Raw genomic sequence first — 20496 nt, forward strand, 5'->3', positions numbered from 1 at the left:
TCCGGGAGCTGGGGACGCCCGGCTGGAGGAGACGATCCTCCCGCCTCTGGAACTGGGGCTGCGGGGGTGGGGGCCGAGCCGAGGGCGGCGCGCGGCCAAGTTGCAAATTGGATTAGGGAGTGTGGGGGTGAGAGCCACGGGAGGGCGGGGGAGCCGGGCGGCGGGGCCCGGGCCGCCGGAGCCGCCGAGCGGGGCAGCTGCCCCACCGCGGCCGCCCAGCCTTCCTCCACCGCCGGGAGAGAAGAGGCTTCCTGGCGATCTCGCCGCCTCCCCCGGCGAAAGATCTGCTCCCTAAAGCCCCTGTTCTGTCCCCGACCACACCCGGAGAGGACCGGCGCGGGGAGCGGCCCCTCGTTCAGGCGAGGGGTGGAGCCGGGGCCCAGCGCCGGAGAAAGGGCCTGTGCCGAGACCCCGGGCGGGCGGCGGGGCTGGGCTGGGCTGGCTCGGGGTGGGGCAAGCGGAGGAGGTGGGCACCCAGGGCCCCCCGGGCGGGAACCCGCACCGGACTCGGGGGTGGAGGCGGGTTACGGGGGTCGGGATGACCCCAGCGTTCCCCTAACTCTGTGCTCTCTCCTCTTCCCGCCCGCCGGGCGCCCTCAGGCACCATGCTGACCCGCCTGTTCAGCGAGCCCGGTCTCCTCTCGGACGTGCCCAAGTTCGCCAGCTGGGGCGACGGCGACGACGACGAGCCGAGAAGCGACAAGGGCGAGGCGCCGCCGCCACCTCCGCCTCCGCCGGGGCCCGGGGCTCCGGGGCCCGCCCGGGCCGCCAAGCCCGTCCCTCTCCGTGCTGACGAGGTGCCGGAGGCCGCGCTGGCCGAGGTCAAGGAGGAAGGCGAGCTGGGGGGCGAGGAGGAGGAGGAAGAGGAGGAAGAGGAAGGGCTGGACGAGGCAGAGGGCGAGCGGCCCAAGAAGCGCGGGCCCAAGAAGCGCAAGATGACCAAGGCGCGCCTGGAGCGCTCCAAGCTGCGGCGGCAGAAGGCGAACGCGCGGGAGCGCAACCGCATGCACGACCTGAACGCGGCGCTGGACAACCTGCGGAAGGTGGTGCCCTGCTACTCCAAGACCCAGAAGCTGTCCAAGATCGAGACGCTGCGCCTCGCCAAGAACTACATCTGGGCGCTCTCTGAGATTCTGCGCTCGGGCAAGCGCCCCGACCTAGTGTCCTACGTGCAGACGCTGTGCAAGGGCCTGTCGCAGCCCACCACCAACCTGGTGGCCGGCTGCCTGCAGCTCAACTCGCGCAACTTCCTCACTGAGCAGGGCGCCGACGGCACGGGCCGCTTCCACGGCTCCGGCGGCCCATTCGCCATGCACCCCTACCCGTACCCGTGCTCGCGCCTGGCGGGCGCACAGTGCCAGGCGGCGGGCGGCCTGGGCAGCGGCGCGGCGCACGCCCTGCGGACCCACGGCTACTGCGCCGCCTACGAGACGCTGTACGCGGCGGCTGGCGGCGGCGGTGCGAGCCCGGACTACAACAGCTCCGAGTACGAGGGCCCGCTCAGCCCCCCGCTCTGTCTCAATGGCAACTTCTCGCTCAAGCAGGACTCGTCGCCCGACCACGAGAAGAGCTACCATTACTCTATGCACTACTCGGCGCTGCCCGGCTCGCGGCCCACGGGCCACGGGCTGGTCTTCGGCTCGTCTGCTGTGCGCGGGGGCGTCCACTCGGAGAATCTCTTGTCTTACGATATGCACCTTCACCACGACCGGGGCCCCGTGTACGAGGAGCTCAATGCGTTTTTCCATAACTGAGACCTCGCGCCCGCCCCTTTCTTTTTCTTTTGCCTTTGCCCGCACCCCTGCCCCTAGGTCCCCCGAGCGCAGGGGCACCCCACCTACTCCGGCGCGGGGCGCGGGGAGCGGGCTGCCGGTCCTGCCGCTCTCCTAGGCAGCGCGGTCCTCTTACCTGTGGGTGGCCCGTCCCAGGGGCCTCGCTTCCCCCAGGGGACTGCCTTCTCTCTCCCCAAGGGGTTCCCTCCTCCTCTTTCCCAGGGAGTACTTCTACAGGGACCCCTCTTTGGGCACTCCCTGGAGATCCCCCACCCCCAATTCCCAATCCCTGCACTTGGGTTTTCTCTTCCCCTTTCCCCCTGCAGGCCCAAAGGCTTTGGTAAGGGGGCAGCTGAGCTGTGGGATACTGTTTTCCCCCTATTATTATTATTATTATTATTACTAGAACAGACACCGAGCTGCCGGGCTCCCCCTCTTTCTTGAAGAGGGCAGAAGTCAGGGCACAGAGCCTGGACCTGGAAGCCCTCATCATCCCCAACCCCTAGTCTAAGCGTTTTGTGATTTTAATTTTGGCGGGAGGGAATGTGGATTGAAGGAAAGAGAGAGGCCAAGACAATTTGTAACTAGAATCCATTTTTTCCCTTTTCCCTTTTTTAAACAAACAAACAAACATACAAAAAAAAAAAAAAAAAGCTAAGAGGCGACGGAGGCCGAACGCAGAGTCCGGATCGGAGAGAAAACGCAGTAAGAACTTTTAGAAGCAATAAAAGGCAAAAAATACTACTACCAATAATAAAAAGACACAAATATCTATGCAAGGAGGTTCTGACTGAGCCTAGCGGCCCGGCCCGGCCCCGGGATGCTTCCCCCCCCGGCCCGCGGGCCGCGCCGCCCAAGCGCGGATCTGTGCACTTTGGTGAAGTGGGGGCCGGCGCTGCCCCCTCCCCTCCCCAGGTTCTTACAATCAGTGACTCGGAGATTTGGGGCCCCAGTGCCACTGCCCTCCCCCGCCCCGTCCCCGTTGTGCGTCCTGCTGTTTTTTAAAAACCTGTTTCCAAATTTGTATGGAATGGCAAACTGTTGGGGGGGTCGGTTTGGGGAGGGAGGGTTTGCATGGAAGACACACACGCACACCACACCGCACGCACACGCAGCCCCGGCGCGGGCGTCTGGGGGCAGAGGGAGGAGAGCTCGCCGCACACCCCCGCTCCCCGCAGGCAACTCTGTCCCTTCCCGGGATGAGGGAGGAGACCGAGAACTGGAGGCAGCCCCGCCCCTGCCCGACTGTGCCTCGGTGGGCGCCAGGCGCCCGGCGATTTCCAGTGTCTGGAGAGGGGGTTTTTGTCCGAGACATCCTCTTGGCTCTGGCTGGCAGGTGGGCAGGGAGAGGGCTGAGGGCTCCTTCTGGAGACTTCCCAAAAAAGGGGGCAAAAGGAGAACCTCTTCCCACCGGAGGCAGGAGATCAGGCATCCAAACACACCCTGCAAAGATGCAAACCCACAGGCCACACACCCACACACTCACCCACACACTCACACGCAATTTTACCTTCCTCTTGTAGTGAAGATGAAACTCCCGTCGGACACCCGAAGTGCATTGCGTGTTTCTGTTCAGTTTAATGACGATTAATAAATATTTATGTAAATGAGATGCAAAGCCGGACCGGTTTCTCACGGTGGCCTCATTTCATTCGGGGGATTGAGCTGGGACTCCGGGTGATGGAGAAACAGAGTCAAGTGACTGTGCAGTGGCCATGTAGAGGGACCCTGGGCATTCCTGGGTAGGATTCCCACACTAAACCCCCTCCCACCCACCCACTGGGCACCGAAACAGCTATACTTCTGCCCCTCCCAGACCTTACACAGACTCACACACGCCCCCAGCACAAAGCATTGCACTAATCTCATTACACTCCTTCAGTTCCCAAACATGCACGCGCACCTCTTTTGAAAACAAAATATCTTTTCATCACTGAAAAATGACCGAGTTGGGAGCAGTCGGTCATTTTACAACCCTCTGCTCACTGTTGCAAAAAGCAAGTGTGTAGAAATGAAGAGACAACCATTTGAGCCAGACAGGGGTGTTTTAAAATAAAAAACAAAAACAGAAAACTATAAGGTTATGAGGATGAACTATTAATGGAAGAAGTCTTTTCAGTCTTAAATTTGCAATTTCAGTGGACTCAAGGGAATCAGCCTTTTTCAGCCTCAGGAATGCTGAAATTTGTAGGGGTGTTGATGAAGTTGGAGGAACACCCCAGAGTTCTATGAGGGGACCTGAGTCTAGGAGTCTACCAGGTAGACAGAGTGGAGCTTGACCTAGCCACAAGCTTCCCCTGACAGGGCCGCGAGAAGCCCTGTGGTCTACACAGGGACAACCCCCTTCCTGCCCGGTGCAGCTCCCGGTAGTAGGAAGCCCTCAACTTAGGCAGACGGAAGAAGGGCGCCTCGGAGGAGCCTTCGGCCCAAGCCGCTTCCCCCTCTCAGGCAAGATAGCCCCAGAGTTCTCTTTCTCCAAGCCTCAGGGACAGAGACTGCTCTGAACTGACTTCCCGGAAAGAACCCCCCCCTCCAGACATCAGTGCCCCCTGGAATATTTGGAGAGGGGTCTAAGTCCCAAAGGCCCCCCCCATCACAAAGCCTGAATACACTTAGGAGTACCAGGACCAGACTGTTTCTGACTCTGCTTATTTAAATTATTTTTTCATAAATATTTCATAAATATTTCATAAATATTTCTTCTCGTTTTAGGGCGTTGGAGTGTTGAGTTTGCGGTTTGAGGTCAGGCACGCTGAGGCTTTTAAAGGTTGGATCCAAGACCCCAAAATGAGAGCACCCTGACAAAGGGGGAAAGGGAAAGGTAGTTGAAGAAGGACTCCCTAGGTGCAAAAGGGAAGATCGGATTATACTCTCTGACCCTGAGCGCGGTGGCTCCCCTAAATGACCATCCCAGTAGAGACTTGGCCCTCCTTCCTCCACCCCGGGATGGATGGGACGGAGCGGGGACCGGGCCAGGAGCTGTCCGCTCCCGGGTGCTGACTCTCGTCCAGCCTCGCGCTTTCTTCCTGCCCCAGAGGGAGGCCGAGCTTCCCTGGCTCCGGGGAGTGCCGCGCAGCGTGAGGCCCTTCCCAATGCCTGGCCTGCCGGAATTCTGGGCGGAATTCTCCCACAGTTTTCGGAGAATTTCACTGGAATCCTTTCCAAATTTCACCGCCTTCTCTGGAATTCTCATAGGATCGCTTCCCTAGCGTGAGATTTAGAACTGGGCCTTTCGTTCTGAGGATTCGCCCCTGTCGGTGGTCTAAGGGGGGGGCTCTTATAGACCTCTAAATCACCCCTATTCTTAGGAGAAAGAAGTCGGCCCACCTTCAATCTCCCTCACTTCTTGCATGGAGTATGGACCAAAGTGAGAACCTCAGACCCAAATCTGAAGGAGTCAGGTCTGCTCATGGCATGGGTCATGGCCTGGCAGGGGCAACTGGAGAGAAAAGGAACTCGGTACACATCCCGAGGCCTGAGTCTTATCCTGCCCTAAGAGCAAGGTTAATTGGGATTCCCTCCCATTCAGCTGGTTTCCCAGAACGCCCTCTGAAGTCCCGGGCTGGGTGGCATCCAAGTGGCTTGGGGCCCGACGCAAAAGACCCCTCCACGTGGCTCCCCGGGCCAAACCACAGACTCCTGCGCTTTGCTCTTCCACGCGGCTCGATTCTGTTTTTGAAGCCGGATCCCAGCCCTTTCCAAGGATGCTGACGACCCTTGGGCCGCTGTGTCTGTGGTCACTTCGGGCGGATGGAGTGCCCTGGGCCCCTTATGGGGCGGGGATCCCTAGCGCCTCTGCTTCTTGTGAAACTGGCGTCCTCGTGAGCCGCCCTTTTCCCAATTCCTGACCCTTCCCCCCCCCCCTGCACTCCGGCTGCGCTCTATTCTCCCATCGTCCCCCTCCCCAACACTCAACTTCCCTGGCGAGATGGCGAGATGGCGAGATGAGCAGGAGAAGAAGATGCGCGCGGACACACGGCCCCAAACTCCCCCTCGCAGGCCTTTTTCTCTCGCTGCTCTCCCGCTTCTGCGCACACACACGGAGAAGCTCCAGGAACAGAAGGAGGTGTGTTTTGGGGGGCGGGGAGGAAAAAAGGGGACAGAGCGGTGGGAGGGAGAGGGCAAGGGGAGAAGTCGCATGCCCTCCTTGCCCTAGCCTGAGCAACCGGATCTCCAAGCAGGAACCAGCCGTCTCAGCTCAACCCCTGGGCTGCCAAACCGAAGGCTGGAGCCGAGATCAATCCGGAGGGCATCCTCCTCTTGATTTTCCCACCTTCGTTCAAAGTCCAGCATTTGGAAATGACTGGGAAATAGAGATGTCTCTGAGTCCAGGCCATTTGTACATCAGGGGAAAGAGAGGGAAAGCACTACTGATTCTCCCCTCTCCATTTAACCCTATTTCAGCCAGGGTCTGGACCCTGACCCCCCAGTGAACCTCCAGTGAACCCTCAGCTCTGATTTCATCACCCAGAGGGACAGCTCAATAAATCACTGAGTACAATCCAGGGAAACTGAGCTCCATTGGAGTCAGCGACAGGGAAGTCCTGACACACCCTAGACTCCACTGTCTTGTGTTTACTTCTCTCTTTTTCCCTTTTATGGGAAAGTCCACAAGCTGGGAGATGCAAGGATTCCCCCTCAGGGGTCAGAGGTTTCATTCCCTCTTGGGCAACCTTTTCTTCCTCCTCTTCCCCAAAATCTCTAACCTGAAGTTGCCTGCTCCTTGGAGGAATCTGTTGATTTGAGGGAACATTGAGACGGAGGGATAGTTCTAGATTCCACAGTTTAATTCTCAAGGAAGGCAGGAAGAAAGAGACAGTGGAGGCCAGGCCTGACCAGCCTTGGCCTTGACCTCCACTCCCAGGCCCCCCATGTGACAACAGGGGTGAGCACAGGATTCCACACCTGACTTGCCCATATGTGCTCAAAGGAGAAAGCTTTTTCTTTGGGTGAGACGTAGGAGGGGGCAGACGGGCCTTGGCTGTCACAACAGGCTTCTCAGCTCACAGCCCAAGACACTGTCACTTTTCTTTCTTTAGGGCTGGGTGCCCAGGCACTGGCCACAGGCCCAGAGGGGAGGTGACGACCTGAGCGGTGAAAAGTCTTGAAAGCCTGCTCCTTTTCCAAATCCTGAAGTGGCTTCTGCCTTTCTATTCCTCATTCTTTTAAAATTCTGGACAAAGTTTTCCTGGTTGAGAAGCGGTAAGAAAGGGCACAGACACCTTGGGAGGGTCGTTTTGCTCTCTGAAATTTTCTCCACCCTAAAGCAATGGGGTAGGGGCACCCCAGCTGCTCAGGAGTGCCAGCATGAGAATGCCCAGACTAAGCCTGGGCTCACAAGCAGGAGGGCAACCGGTTTCTGGGGGCAGCTGCCAGTGAATGGGAACCTCAGCCCCCTAGTGCGGGGAGGAGAAGCTGGGGCACTCGGGGCGGGGGAGAGGGCGAGGGAACCCCTAGATGCTGCCTGTGCCAAAGGAGCTGGGGCACTGCGTTGGGTGGAGACGCTGCCCAGATGTGCACCTGGGTGCACTTGCCTGCCCGCTCCAGCGCAGGAGCCCAGCGCAGCCTCCCAGGCCGACTGAGGTTGCAGGGTTCCAGAGCCGAGAGTGTGTGCCCGGTGTTCCGTTATTCGAACCTTTCTCTGGGCTTCCCTCCACTTCTGTCTGCGTCTCATTCCTCTTTTCGGAATTAATTGAATTAGGAACAGGTCTTTCTGGGGCGCTTCCACTTCCCGCCCGAGGCTGTGCTAGCCAGGAGGCCAAGGCTGCGAAGTCAGGTCCCGCCAGGGCCGAGGGAGCCCCCAAACCCCTTTGGGGACCCGCGTGCCAGTTTCTACCCTCAGCCAAGTCTTCGCCAAGGGCACAGCTGGGCGGGGTCTGGGCAGTCCGCCCGGCTTGGGACATCTGTTCTCGCCAGAGTCGCATTAAAGGCGAGAGGTGGGCGGGGGGGGGGGTGCTCAGAACCAACCCCTCAATCCCGAGTCGATGCCTGCTTTCTCGACCGCAGGCGGAGGCAGCAGGGGACACTGGACTCGCAGAGTTTTTTCTTTCCCCTTGGGAAAAGCAAGCGAATCGTGTGGGGCAAGTAGGGATTTCTCTCTTGCCTCCATCTCTCCTGCTCCTTAATCAGATGCCACATCCGGCCTCACTCCTGGAGGGCAGCAGGGTACTCATGCCCTGCGGGAGGTGCCCGGGAGTCCCCGGAGGCGCCGGCTCCCGGGATACCGCGGGCCGGCCGGATGCGGAACGGATCCCGCTTGCAGCGAACGAGCGCTCGGCTGGGCTCTGAGGCAGAGGCCGGGGCGCCGCGCAGGGGGTGGGTTAAAAACAACTCAGTTAAAACAGCGAAAACACTTGGGTTTATATTGGGGGGAGGGCGGTGCTTTCTTAAAAAATCTGAGAAGAATCACAGAGCCCCTAAGCAAAACCAAAACAAAATCCTTAACTACTGATCTCTTTGTAGCAAAAGACAGAAAAATTCCTCAAACACTTCTCCCTTGGTGCCTCCACGAAAAAAGCTCCCCGCTGGCTAAGCCCGGCGCCTGGACACCCCTTCACCACCCCAGCGCCCTGGCGCTGAGCCCAGGTCGCCCCCGGCCCACCCTTCGCTCGCGCGTTGGTGCCAGTCTGTGCCACTCAGCCGGTGCCCTGTGCCCGGTGCCAGGCGCGGGGGGAAAGCGGGGAGGAGCCGAGGCTCCAGCTTAAATTCCATGGCATCTGTTCATTATTATACAGTGAGGATTTTTATATGGACAGCTAAATTAAAGACAGATTTTTGCCAGAATTGCAGATCCCATAAAAATGATGACACAGGATGGGGGCTTTTGCTTTAAAAAAGAAAGAAAGAAAAAATCTAAAAAACAATCCAACAAACCACAACCCAAACCCTTCCGTGCCCTCTCCTCCGACATTGCGGAGTTTCTTTGCCCCCTTTGCCTGCCTCCTCTTCTTCCACCAGCATGGGCTGCCCAGGGAGAACAAAACCCCAGTGGCCCTTCATGCCCGTCCTGCTCACAGATGCCCAGTGACCAACCAGGTCGCTCCCACAGCCGCGGGGAGGGGGGCGGGGCGGGCAGGCAGAGGTGGAATAGCCAAGTCCACGTCGGTGTGGAGGGTCAGGATGGGAACTGGAGCTGGGAAAGAGTGCCAGAAAGGGGCAGGAGTCAGGGGGCCTTTCCACATTCCTAAGTCAAAGGGCAGGCTGCATTTTGGGCTGGTTGCCAAGGCTGGGGACAGCCGGTGAGTACCAGGCATGCGGGGCCCTCCATTCCAGGGCACCAGGCAGTGCCCAGGTCCCCCTCTCTAATGGAGAAGGTGATCCAAAGATTGGGCACTGGGCACAATTTGCCCTGGAGTGGGAGTTCTGGAGTTTTTAATTTCAGAGAGTCTAGACAACTGGAACCTACACCTTGGTGATATTCTAGAGCTTTGCAGGGATTCAGAAATTCTGGGTTCTGGGTCAGGGAGCAGACCTCCCAGGCTCCAATTCTGGAGCTCTGGTTGCAACAACTCTAGTTGCAATGATTTGAAGTTCAGGGATGCTGTTGTAGGGTGCTGGGGGAGGCTGGAAAAGTCTGGGCAGGCAACCAAGGGAGGATGGAAGGAGTGAGGGCCACTCTCAGGGGTTCAGACACGTCTCCCCAAATTAGTGGGAGCCTTTCTTATTTTTCTTTCATTCAGTTTTTTTTTTTTCAGGGAAGAAAAATATCTGTGGAGTTCTGTGTCCTCCAGACAATTGCACCGTCTGTGTCTGTGTCTGTGTCTGTGTCTGTAACTGTCTGTGTGGCTGTCTGCTCGTCTCCCTCAGATTTGGAGCTGACAGAATCCATATCAGAAGAGCGAGCACAGGGACAGCTGTGTGCGGAATGACTGTGCCTGCTCGAACCTGCCAATCGCTCCTGGCACGAGCTGGGTAACAAATGCCTGTTACCTCGGAATGCTGGCGGGTGGGGGTGGGGTGGGGTGGGGGAGGGCGCCTGGCACCACCCGGCTGCCAAGCCCTGCCAAGGCCCCCGCCTGCCCTCAGCGGGTCCCGCCCCCCTTCCCCGAGTTGGGGGTCCACGGAATTGGATTGTTCGTTAATTAGCAGTGATTAGAGAATTTGGGTGTCTCTCAGCCCGGGCCGACCAGCCTCCTCAGCCTCCCTAAACTGGAGCCCCCTCCCCTCCTGCCCTCCCTCCATGTTCTCCGGATAAACTCCGGGTTTCTACTGAGGGCGGGCGGGCGGCCAGCTGGGGATGGGGTGGCTCACGGAATGCAGGGAAAGGGGTCTCTGGAGGGAAGAATTCCGCCGAAGTTGCCAGGAGGTGTTTCTGTCTCAAAGCTGGAGGCTCTGTGCGGAGGGGGTCTGCATAGACGCGGCTGGGCTCTGGGGTGGGGCAGAGAGACCGTAGATCGCGGACAGAGGACCGAAGAGAGACAGGGCTGAGGAGTTGCGGCAGAAGGGAAGGAACGAGAGAAGGCAAGAGGCCGGGCCGCGCCGCCCCGGTTCCCTCCGCGCCAGGAGCCTCCGAGACTCGGCCCAGCCCGCTGCCGCGACCCCGTGGGCCTCCGCCGCCCCTCGGCCCAGGCCTCCGGCCGCGCTCCCCGATCCATCAGCCGGTTCTGCTGTCGGAGGTGGGGGAAGGGAGGGCGCCACACCACAGCCGGTGCCAGCTTGGGGTGGGGGGGGTATTGCGAGGAGGGGCGGAGAGCACATCTAAAATTCCGAGACATCTGTTCACCCGGGGAAGAGACACCGGGCGCAGGAAGGCTGGGCGCCCCACCCGCGGTTCTGCCCGCGGTTCCAGGGGCGGGACTCCCGACCCTCCCCGCATCCTCAGCCAAGCCCCCACCCCCAGCCACCAACGCTGGCCTGCACAGGGAGGAGGAGGGGACGCCAATCTGGGGATCGGGCTGGGGGTGTGAAATTCAGGAGCTGCCGTGCTACTGGTGGGTCCTCAGAAGGGGAGAATCAGGGCCCAGGAGGGCTGTGTGGGGTGGAGATCCTGCAAAGGAGGATGTGGAAGGATGTCTGTCAGACTAGACCTCCTCAGAGCACCCACAGACACCCTTCACATACGCACATACACGCAGACTCAGAGATCATACACACTCAGATATGAATGCTCCCCTTTTTGTAAACACACATAACTGGCCCCCTTCACACTCAATCACGTATTCATTCAAGCAGTTTTACAGATACTTGGTCTGTGCTGGGCCTGGGCTGGATAGTGGGGACATACCTTCTTACCCAACAGGAGCTGTGAGCGCATTCAGATACCCAAGTGCACAGGCCCTCACACTGCCCTGACACTCACATAGATTCCTAGTGGGAGGGGGACCTGGAGGGAGGAGGTCCCAGGGGCAGCACCATCCTCCTCAGCATAAGCAGCTCCCCCCGGGGGACCCAGCGCAGGTCTGGGAGCCCCAACGGGGGGCTCTGGGCCCACTACCAGGCACCTGTCACCTTCTTACCTACTGCTTATTGGTGGGAGCCCCTGCCCCCAGGTTTTCCCTGAACAAGCTCCGACCCCATTGCCCATCAAGCCTTGATGACAACCTCTCTCTTTTCCTGCCTTGGCCTGGCACCTGCCCCTCCACCTGGGCTGCCCTAGCTGGGCTAACAGAGGCCAGGCCTCTCAGCTGGGAAATGTCCATGTGGTTGCTACTTAAAAACTGATTTATGAGGCCGTGGCGGCTGCGGAGGCTTGGCCTGCGGACCTGGTAGTAATCAAGGGCATATGCCCATCTCGCCTGGCACTGCCCAGCTTGTGAGCCCAGCCCTGGCCTTTGCTCTCCTGCTGGGATGGGAGAGGCATAAAAGGTACCAAGTCTTCTTTCTCTTCAAGTCATCTCTCTCCTCCTCCACTCTCTTCCTTTTCCTCCTCCTCTTCTTCTTCCCTTTCCTCTCTCCCTCCTCCTTTCATCCCTCCTCCTTCCCTCCCTCCCTTTCTCTTCCTTCTCTCCCAAGTGGCACGGACCAGCCTGTGTGCCGGGCTGGCGCTCACAGCTGCAGCCCATCTGCTATGATTGAATAGTGACAGTGATGAGACAGGAGCTGGGGGGAATGGGAGGACATGGGGGCTGCCCTGCCACCCCTCACCCCTCCTTGTGCCAGCCCCCACATGCTTCCTTGACCTCCAGAATGAGGCCATCCGTTTGGCCTGTGAAGGGTGGGGAAATCCCGCACCTCTAAATAGTGAGGGAATTCCTTTTCTCCCAACTAGATTCCTGAGAAGAAAGAAGGTGAGGGGTAGGTAGAAAAAAGGAAAAGGAATCGAGGTTGGGAGAGCAGTCTGGAAGAAATGCCCCACATGTCCACATCCCTACAGGCTTGAGCAGGACCGGGGCACCAGCACTGAATAGGGGGGGGCTGCTGAGGCTCCAGTCTGGGCAGCGAAACACTGATGTAGGTCAAGGGTCCAGCTTTTTCAGGAATCCAGGAAAACATCCTTAATGACCCTGATGGGCACCCTGTTCCCTAGACCATGAGGTTCCCCCTCTGTACCCCAGCAAACCTCCTGGCTCCTTCTCTTTAGGAGTAAATTTGAAAAGCTGGGAAAATCACAGTCTACCACAGTGCCCAAAGGTGGACCTGAGACTGTAGCAAGAAGGTCTAGTCCTACATGAAAGATTTCTCAACTGATCCTAGTGCAAGACCAAGATGCAACAACAATATGGAAACTAGCATATATTTGGAGTTTATTATGTATCAGTAACTGACAAGCATTATACATGAGCTGATGATCATCTCAACCACCCTATGAAGCTGGGACTCTGGTTACACCTATACTATAGGTAAGGACACACATTTTGCCCTAGGCTTGGCTTCTTCCCTCTTGATAGGAAAAAAAGAAAGAATAATTACAAGGTCAAAAAAACTTTAGGAGATCCAGTATCCTTTCTTTTCCACTTACTCTTCTCCTTCTGCTTCTCTTCTTCCTCTGCCTGCTCCTCATCCTAAGTCAAATATCCACTCTCCAGTGATCTTCCACACATGTGGCTTTCTCTTCCTGCCACTGGTGCAAATAGGTGGAAACACCCCCAAGGAGGCACCCACTCTTCCCGTCCCACCCACGGGGAAACACACAGGCAGATTTGATTGCATCTGACCTCACCCACCCTGTTTGCTAGGGCAGCTTCTCCTCACATCCATAGTCTAGGCCCATGGGGTCTTTTGCGTGAAGCTCTGGGTGAATGATGCCACTGTGAACAGCTCCAGGACTTCCAGTCTAATCTGGGCCCCTGGGAAGCTCGAGAGAAGCAATTTGCTCCACCTGGCATTCTTCCTCTGCCCTTTCCCTGGACACTGTAGTCTGTCTGGGTCATTCATGCCCGCTCTCACTGCTGCCATCTGCATCTCCACCCTCCCCCTTCCTCTTTCTCCAATCTCTTTCCTCTTCCCTTCCTTCTTTCATCCTCTATCTTCACAATTCTTTCTCTTCCCCTTTCCTCTTTTTTCTCTCTCTCATTTTCCCCTTCATTCTCTCTTGCCTAGTTATATGATACACCTTTTGGTCCTTGAAATCCTCCCCTCCCAATCAGGAAAGTGGGCATTACTCGTGTTCCATAAATTTCACAACTAAGAGGCTGCTGGTGAGAGATCCATTCTTACTAGACAATCCTACCAGAGGGAAGCTTTTATCTCAAGAGAGGGAGATAGAAACCCATAATCCAATCTTGTGGATAAAATTAAGCAGTCACTAAACCCCTGCAATCCCAGAACAAATCCAGATCAACATTGTTGTCCACTTGCCCAACACCATTTGGGATAAGAAATCATGTGGGGAGCTATTTGCAGGGTCATTATTGGGTTTCCCTGGTGTCTCTCTCCTTACTCTACTGTTTTAAGATCCTCCAGGGCAAGAAGACACCCTGAAAAAAGACAACTGGGGGTCAACAGAAACCACACATCCAGGGTCCCTCACATGCCATTGTACCCCTACCAAACTCTTTTCATTCTTGGCCCTGAAAGGCAAGGATAGATAAATCCTTGAGCCTGATACTGCACTTGGGCAGGAATGGGGGACTGAGATCACCTTCCATTATCACCTCCCTCTCCTTGTCCCAGTGTTCACAATACTTTGGTTTTCCTGGTATCTTCTAAACACACACACACACACACTCTCTCTCTCTCTCTCTCTCTCTCCCCTTTATCTGTGGATTTCCCCCTCCCTTCTCTTCTCTCTCCTCCATTCCTTCTTTCTTGTCCATTACCTATCCCAAGTCTCTTTCCATCTCTTCCTTCTCTAAAGAGGTCTGTCTGCTTTCAGCACCACGGACAGAGGCACTGGGTGGGTTTGCCTGACCGGCGGGGCCGGACCCTAGCGGGTCTACTTCTGCCTGCTGGGATCTGTGCAAGTGGTGACTGCCCACGAGTTTCTTTCGGCGTGTGTGATTGTGCGTGTGTGTGTGTATGTGAGTGTACCCAAGCCTGTGTGAAGCCCGTGTCTGTGCCTCTCTGGGGCACACGCCTGTGGGCATCTTCGGATGCATCTGTGTGTTTGTATCTGTCTGTGCTGTGTCCCCGCCTGCTCCCTGTGTCCCTGGCTGAGAAAGGGGACGAGATGGGGACGCTCCGTTCTGGAGGTGGGGGAAGGAGCGGGTGGCTTAGTATCCCAGCCGGGCCTGGGGGGGCGTCATCCTTGCCCAGACGTGCTCCAGTCACCATGTGGCATGTGTGCCAGCCGGCACAGGCTGAGGGCATTCTGCCCTGGCAAGGGGGGAGGTGGAGGGGGATGCAGGGAGCTGGAGACAGGCAGGAAGAGGTGGGAACTGAGCTCAGAACTCAACACTGGGGCCAGGCCCTTTCCATCCTGCATGAACTCCACTCACAGTCACGGGCATGAAGAAATGTACAGATTATTTGCCTTTGTGAGGGCCTAGACAGCCAGATACCTCACACACACACATATCCTGAGGGAAATGCATGGGAGGCAGGCCTATTACGGCTTGCACATGTGTGCAAGTCACCTGGCCCTTTTTGTACCGGTTCCTGCACAAATGCACACACACATACACAAACGCCCAAGCCATTCTTAGAGTGTGGGGGAGGTTTTGTGTCACAGGACGCCTCATCATGTGAGTGGGCACTTCCCTCCAATGATACCAGGCAACCACGGTAAGGGTCTGGCAGCTCCTATAATAACTGTTCCTTCCCCGACAAACGGGCGGTGCAGGCCCTGGGGTTGCCATCAGGCGTGCCTGCCCTCTGCACCCAGGTAAGTCTGGGAGGATACTGCTGCTTCTGTGCTTCATCTGGGACAGAATGAGTGAGGGAGAGGGGAAAGGCATCCGAATGGCTCCTCCTTTCCATCAGTCACGCGCTCCTCATGAAGTCCTCATCCTCCTCAGAGAGCCTGGTGTACTGGAGACAATCCTAGATTACTCATCCCAATTTCAATACTAACTGGCTGTGTGACCCTGGGCAGGTTATTTCTCAGTGTGATTTAAATATGACAGTTCACGTAAAGGGCTTAGCTCGAGAGAGTTGTCATTAAGTGGTCACTATTAGTATTGTTACATTAATACTATGGAAAGAGTGGTTAGCCAGATTGGATGAAATAATGTTGCTAAAGCTTCCAGCACAGTGTCTGACCCATAGTGGGTGCTCAATGCATACGAGTATAGTATAAATTTAGTGGTAGAATTTCAGGATTTAGGCAGTTAAAGGGAATTGAGAATGAATGACAGCATTCTCTCTCCAAACTTGAGAGGCATGCACTCCCAAGCACAGCAGGAGTGGAAGTTAGACTTGCAGAAAAGCTGAAGGGCAAGCTAGGAAGCAAAGGATTGGGGTGGTGAGAGGGAACCCCACTGTTGTGGGGCATTCAGATCTCTGTCCTTCAGAAGCCTCTAGAGGGTCTCCATTCCAAGTCTGAACCCATTGTCCACATGTCTTCCCTCTTGTTTCTTCTCTTGGCTTCCCCATCAATAAATGGCACCACCCAGTTAGTTGCTCAAGCCAGAATCCTGGGAGTCATCCTCAAGTTCTCCCTACCTCTCACTCTCCATATAGACTCTCACCAAAAACCACTGATGTACCCCGAGTCCAGACTCCTCTCTCCTTCCTCAGTGCTTCCCCCCTAAGCCAGCTCATGTCACTTCTCATCTGAGTCTCTGCTCTAGCCTCCCACCTTGCCCCCCTGCAATCCAATCTCCCACAGCAGCTAGGGTAATCTTTTAAAAATATAAGCTGGGCCTTTCGCTCCCTGTCTTAAAATTCTGCAGTGGCTTCCTTAGCACATAGAATAAAATCCAAACTCCTTACCTGCTGGGTCTGGTCCCTGCTTCCCTCCCCAGTGTCATTTTCTGCCTCTCCCTCTCCATGCTCCAGCTTCATTGGCCTTTCTTTCCACTCTGCAAACATTGGAAAGATCACCTGCCCACCCTAGGGACTGAGCTGCTTTCTTGGCCCAAATCAATCCCCTCGCCTCCCTCTCACTCTTTTTGTGACCAGCTCCTTTTCACCCTTCAAGTCTCAGTTGTCCCCTCACCCCCATGAGAAACCTTTTCTGATGTCTTTATCCAAAGTGGTGCCCTGGTTATTCTCTAGTTCAGCATTCTGTTATTTCCTTTGCAGCACTTTACTTAACTCTTCATTTTATTTTTGTAAATTTATTTATTTTATTTATTTATTTTTGGCTGCGCTGGGTCTTCGTTGCTGCGCCCCGCCTTCCCCTAGTTGCGGCGAGCAGGGGCTACTCTTCGTTGCGGTGTGTGTGCTTCTCATCACGGTGGCTTCTCTTGTTGTGGAGCATGGGCTCTAGGCTTGCAGGTTTCAGTAGTTGTGGCACACGGGCTCAGTAGTTGTGGTTCGTGGGTTTAGTTGCTCCGCGGCATGTGCGATCTTCCCGGATCAAGGATAGAACCCATGTCCCCTGCATTGGCAGGCGGATTCTTAATGACCGTGCCACCAGAGAAGTCCTTTATTAACTCTTGACTTGGTTTCTTTCTGTCTCTCCTGCTGGTCTGTAAGCTCTCTGAGGGCAGGGACTGTAGTATTTGTTCTGTTGCCATGGTAAACTTTGGGCGCAGCATGCAATAGGTACTTAGCCAATGTGTTTGTATGGTTGAATTGATGAGTACTTTGACATATTCGAAGAGGAGTGGGGGAAGGGTAAGCAGGTCCTGTAGTCTGGGCTCCAGCCTGCCCCATTAGGGGTCTGTCTCATCTCTCTTTCTTCCTCTCAGGGGGCCTGTCTACTGGCAGCCTCCTAATTATATTTTACTTGACTATAAATCTTTTCGTTAAATGTAATTGAAAAATACACCTTTCCAATCATCACATTAACCTAGCATCCACTCTGAGGCGGTAATTAAAGACTTCCTAGAATCTCCCACTGGCTTGGGAAGAACTGGCTCAGAGAGCATCCTCTGCCAATCCCAAATGTGTCAGCATCAGCCTTCCTGCCCCAGAGAAGGTGGAAGCACAGGACACACGCTGCCCACAGTTCAGGTTCAGGGGGTCGAGTATATTTTCCCTCTTCTCTCCCTGCTGCAGGACTCAGACAGCTGGGAGCAATGCTCAGACCCCAGTCCCGCACTCCCTCTGGGACCTGAGGTCTGCAGGATACCCCCTCCTCATTCTCTCCTGGGCTTCCGGCTCAGAGCTGTCTCAGGTAGAAGGTCAGGGAGGAAGGGGAAAGAGAAGGAATAAAAGCTCTCCCAGCACCTTAAATGAGTCAGGTCTGTCCCAATCAGTCTTTGCAGCTCAATGAAAACAGGCTGAGGAAACTGATGCTGCGAGGGGCTCTGCAATATGTAGGGATACAGTCCAAATTGAAAGGCCAGGCTCTTAGAACCTAACTCATAATATTGCCCCTTTCAGAGTCCTGGTGCTGCCCTTGGTGACTGGTGCCCTCAGGCTAGCCCCTCTCCCTTTCCAGGACTCTAGTTCCTCAACTGTTCTGGTTTCCTAAGCCCAAAATTCCGGAGTCATCCTTGATAATGCTCTTTTACACCCGCACCTGATTCAAAAGCAAATCTGTCTGCTCGGCCTTCAAAATAAATCCAGAATCAGAGCACTTCTCATCTCCCCCTTGCTACCACCCTGGTGCAAGCTGCCATCTTCTCGCTCCTGGATGCCCACATCGTCTGTCCTTGGTCTGCTTCAGTCTCTTTTTGGTGTAGCAGCCAGAGTGATTATTTATTTATTTATTTAATTTTTGGCTGCGTTGGGTCTCTGTTGCTGCACACGGGCTTTCTCTAGTTGCAGCGAGCAGGGGCTACTCTTGGTTGCGGCGTGCGGGCTTCTCATTGCGGTGGCTTCTCTTGTCGCAGAGCACGGGCTCTAGGCGTGCGGGCTTCAGTAGTTGTGGCGCATGGGCTTAGTTGCTCCGCGGCATGTGGGATCTTCCAGGACCAGGGCTCAAACCTGTGTCTCCTGCATTGGCAGGCGGATTCTTAACGACTGCGCCACCAGGGAAGCCCCTATTTATTTATTTACTTATTTACTTGAAATATAGTTGCATACAATATTACATTAGTTTCAAAGAGTAACTTTGTAAAAAATAACAGCTTTAGGGAATTCACTGGTGGTCCAGTGGTTAGGACTCTGCACTTCCACTGCAGGGGGCACCAGTTCCATCCCTGGTGGGGGAACTAACATCCTGCCAGCCACATGGCCAAAACAAACAAACCAACAAAAATAACAGCTTTATTAAGATATAATTCACCTATTTAGGTGTACAAGTCAATGGCTTTTTAGTATATTAATGGAGCTGTGTGACCAACACCACAGTCAATTTTGAATATTTTCACCACCCCCCAAAGAAACCCATACCCGTTAGCACTCACTCCCCATTTCCCCACTAGGCAACCAAGATTAAACATCACCTTCTCTAAGAAGCTTTTCCAGACTACCCCATCCAAAACTGTACCTTGTTTCCCTTTCCCCCTTCTTTGCTTTGTTTTTTTCTTTAGTACGTATCACCACCTAAAATACTATGTATGTTACACATTTATTATGCTCACTGTCTAGTTTCCCCACCCCCACATCATACACAACAAGGTTCCTGAGGGGGGGGGTTTATTTATAGTAGCACTCCCAGCACCTAGGACAGGAACAGGTACATAGTAGGTGCTCAGTAAACAAATGTTGCATGAATGAATGAACTTAATAATAAAGGTATTGAGATCAAGGATCTCAAAAGTGGCATCCATTCTCTAGGGGCTGGCAATGAAGACCCATCCTGGGGCCAGCTCTTGGGTGTCTGGATTTCTCTTTCTCCTCACTCTTCCCTTTTGGTCCTCTTTTCTTTCCTGCCTCAGGCACATATTCCCCTCACCTCCACCCTCTGGGCAATCCTTGACACAAACTCCCTAACCTGTAGACTTGACCCTCCTCCTACTCTCCTCCTGCCCTGACCAATCCCTGGCTCTTCCCCAATCTGTTTTCAGACTCAACCCTGGAGAACATCAAGTGGGCGGTCTTCGGCAGGCTACCGGAAGAATTGTCGGTTTCACTGCTTGAGTCCTTCAAGAGTGATGAGCCCTCCAGTAAGCGTTCACATTACTGTGCATACAACTTTGGCCAGGCCCTGAGTTGAGTGCTTTGGACCAGTGCTGTCAGATAGAACTTTCTACAATTATGGAAATGCTCTATTTCTTTTTCTTAAAATTTATTTTACTCAAGTATATTTGATTTACAATGTTGTGTTAATTTCTTCTGTGCAGCAAAGTGATTCAGTTATATATATTCTTTTTCATATCCCTTACCCTTATGGTTTATCACAGGATATTGAATACAGTTTCCCTGTGCTATACAGTAGGACATCATCGTTTATCCATTCTAAATGGAATAGTTTGCGTCTACCAACCCCAAACTCCCCGTCCATCCCTCTCCCTCCCCGCCCCCCCCACCTTGACAACCACAAGTCTGTTCTCTATGTCTATGAGTCTGCTTCTGTTTTGTAGATAGGTTCATTTGTGACATATTTTAGATTCCACATATAAGTGATATCATATGATATTTGTCTTTCTCTTTCTGACTTACTTCACTTAGCATGATAATCTCTAGTTGCATCCATGTTGCTGCAAATGGCATTGTTTTGTTCTTTTTAATGGCTGAGTAATATTCCATTGTATATAGGTACCACATCTTCTTTATCCATTCATCTGTTGATGGACATTTAGGTTGTTTCCATGTCTTGGCTATTGTGAATAGTGCTGCTATGAACATAGGGGTGCATGTGTCTTTTCAAATTATAGTTTTGTCTGGATATATGCCCAGGAGTGAGATTGCTGGATCATATGGTAACTCTATTTTTAGCTTTTTAAGGAACCTCCATACTGTTTTCCATAGTGGTTGCATCAATTTACATTCCCACCAACAGTGTAGGAGGGTTCCCTTTTCTCCACACCCTCTCCAGCATTTGTTAGGAAATGCTCTATTTCTGTTCTGTTCAATACAATAGTCACTAGCCAATATGAGGTTATTAAGCGCTTTAAATGTGGCTAAATATGACCAAGGAAATGAATTTTAAATTTTATTTAACTGTTGGACTTCCCTGGTGGTGCAGTGGTTAAGAATCTGCCTGCCAATGCAGGGGACACGGGTTCGAGCCCGGGTCCGGGAAGATCCCACATGCTGCGGAGCAACTAAGCCCGTGTGCCACAACTACTGAGCCTGCATTCTAGAGCCCGCGAGCCACGACTACTGAAGCCTGTGCGCCTAGAGTCTGTGCTCCACAACAAGAGAAGCCACTGCAATGAGAAGCCCGTGCACTGCAACAAAGAGTGGC

The 20496-nt window shown here is 54.6% G+C and overlaps 1 protein-coding gene across 1 annotated transcript; it reads left to right on the forward strand.

Annotated features, from left to right (window-relative positions):
- The first annotated feature begins 605 nt into the window (after window positions 1–605).
- On the forward strand, window positions 606–1754 carry NEUROD2 (neuronal differentiation 2). Its single transcript, XM_061175930.1, has one exon. It carries the CDS (start codon window positions 606–608, stop codon window positions 1752–1754), a length of 1149 nt encoding a protein of 382 aa, XP_061031913.1.
- Window positions 1755–20496: the final 18742 nt, after the last annotated feature.

This window comes from Eubalaena glacialis, chromosome 19 (assembly GCF_028564815.1).
Source record: "Eubalaena glacialis isolate mEubGla1 chromosome 19, mEubGla1.1.hap2.+ XY, whole genome shotgun sequence".
Classification (NCBI taxonomy): Eukaryota; Metazoa; Chordata; class Mammalia; order Artiodactyla; family Balaenidae; genus Eubalaena; species Eubalaena glacialis.

What these genes read in the sequence shown, in the direction of transcription:
- NEUROD2 (XM_061175930.1), top strand. Translation starts at nt 606, where the DNA reads ATGCTGACCCGCCTGTTCAGCGAGCCCGGTCTCCTCTCGGACGTGCCC.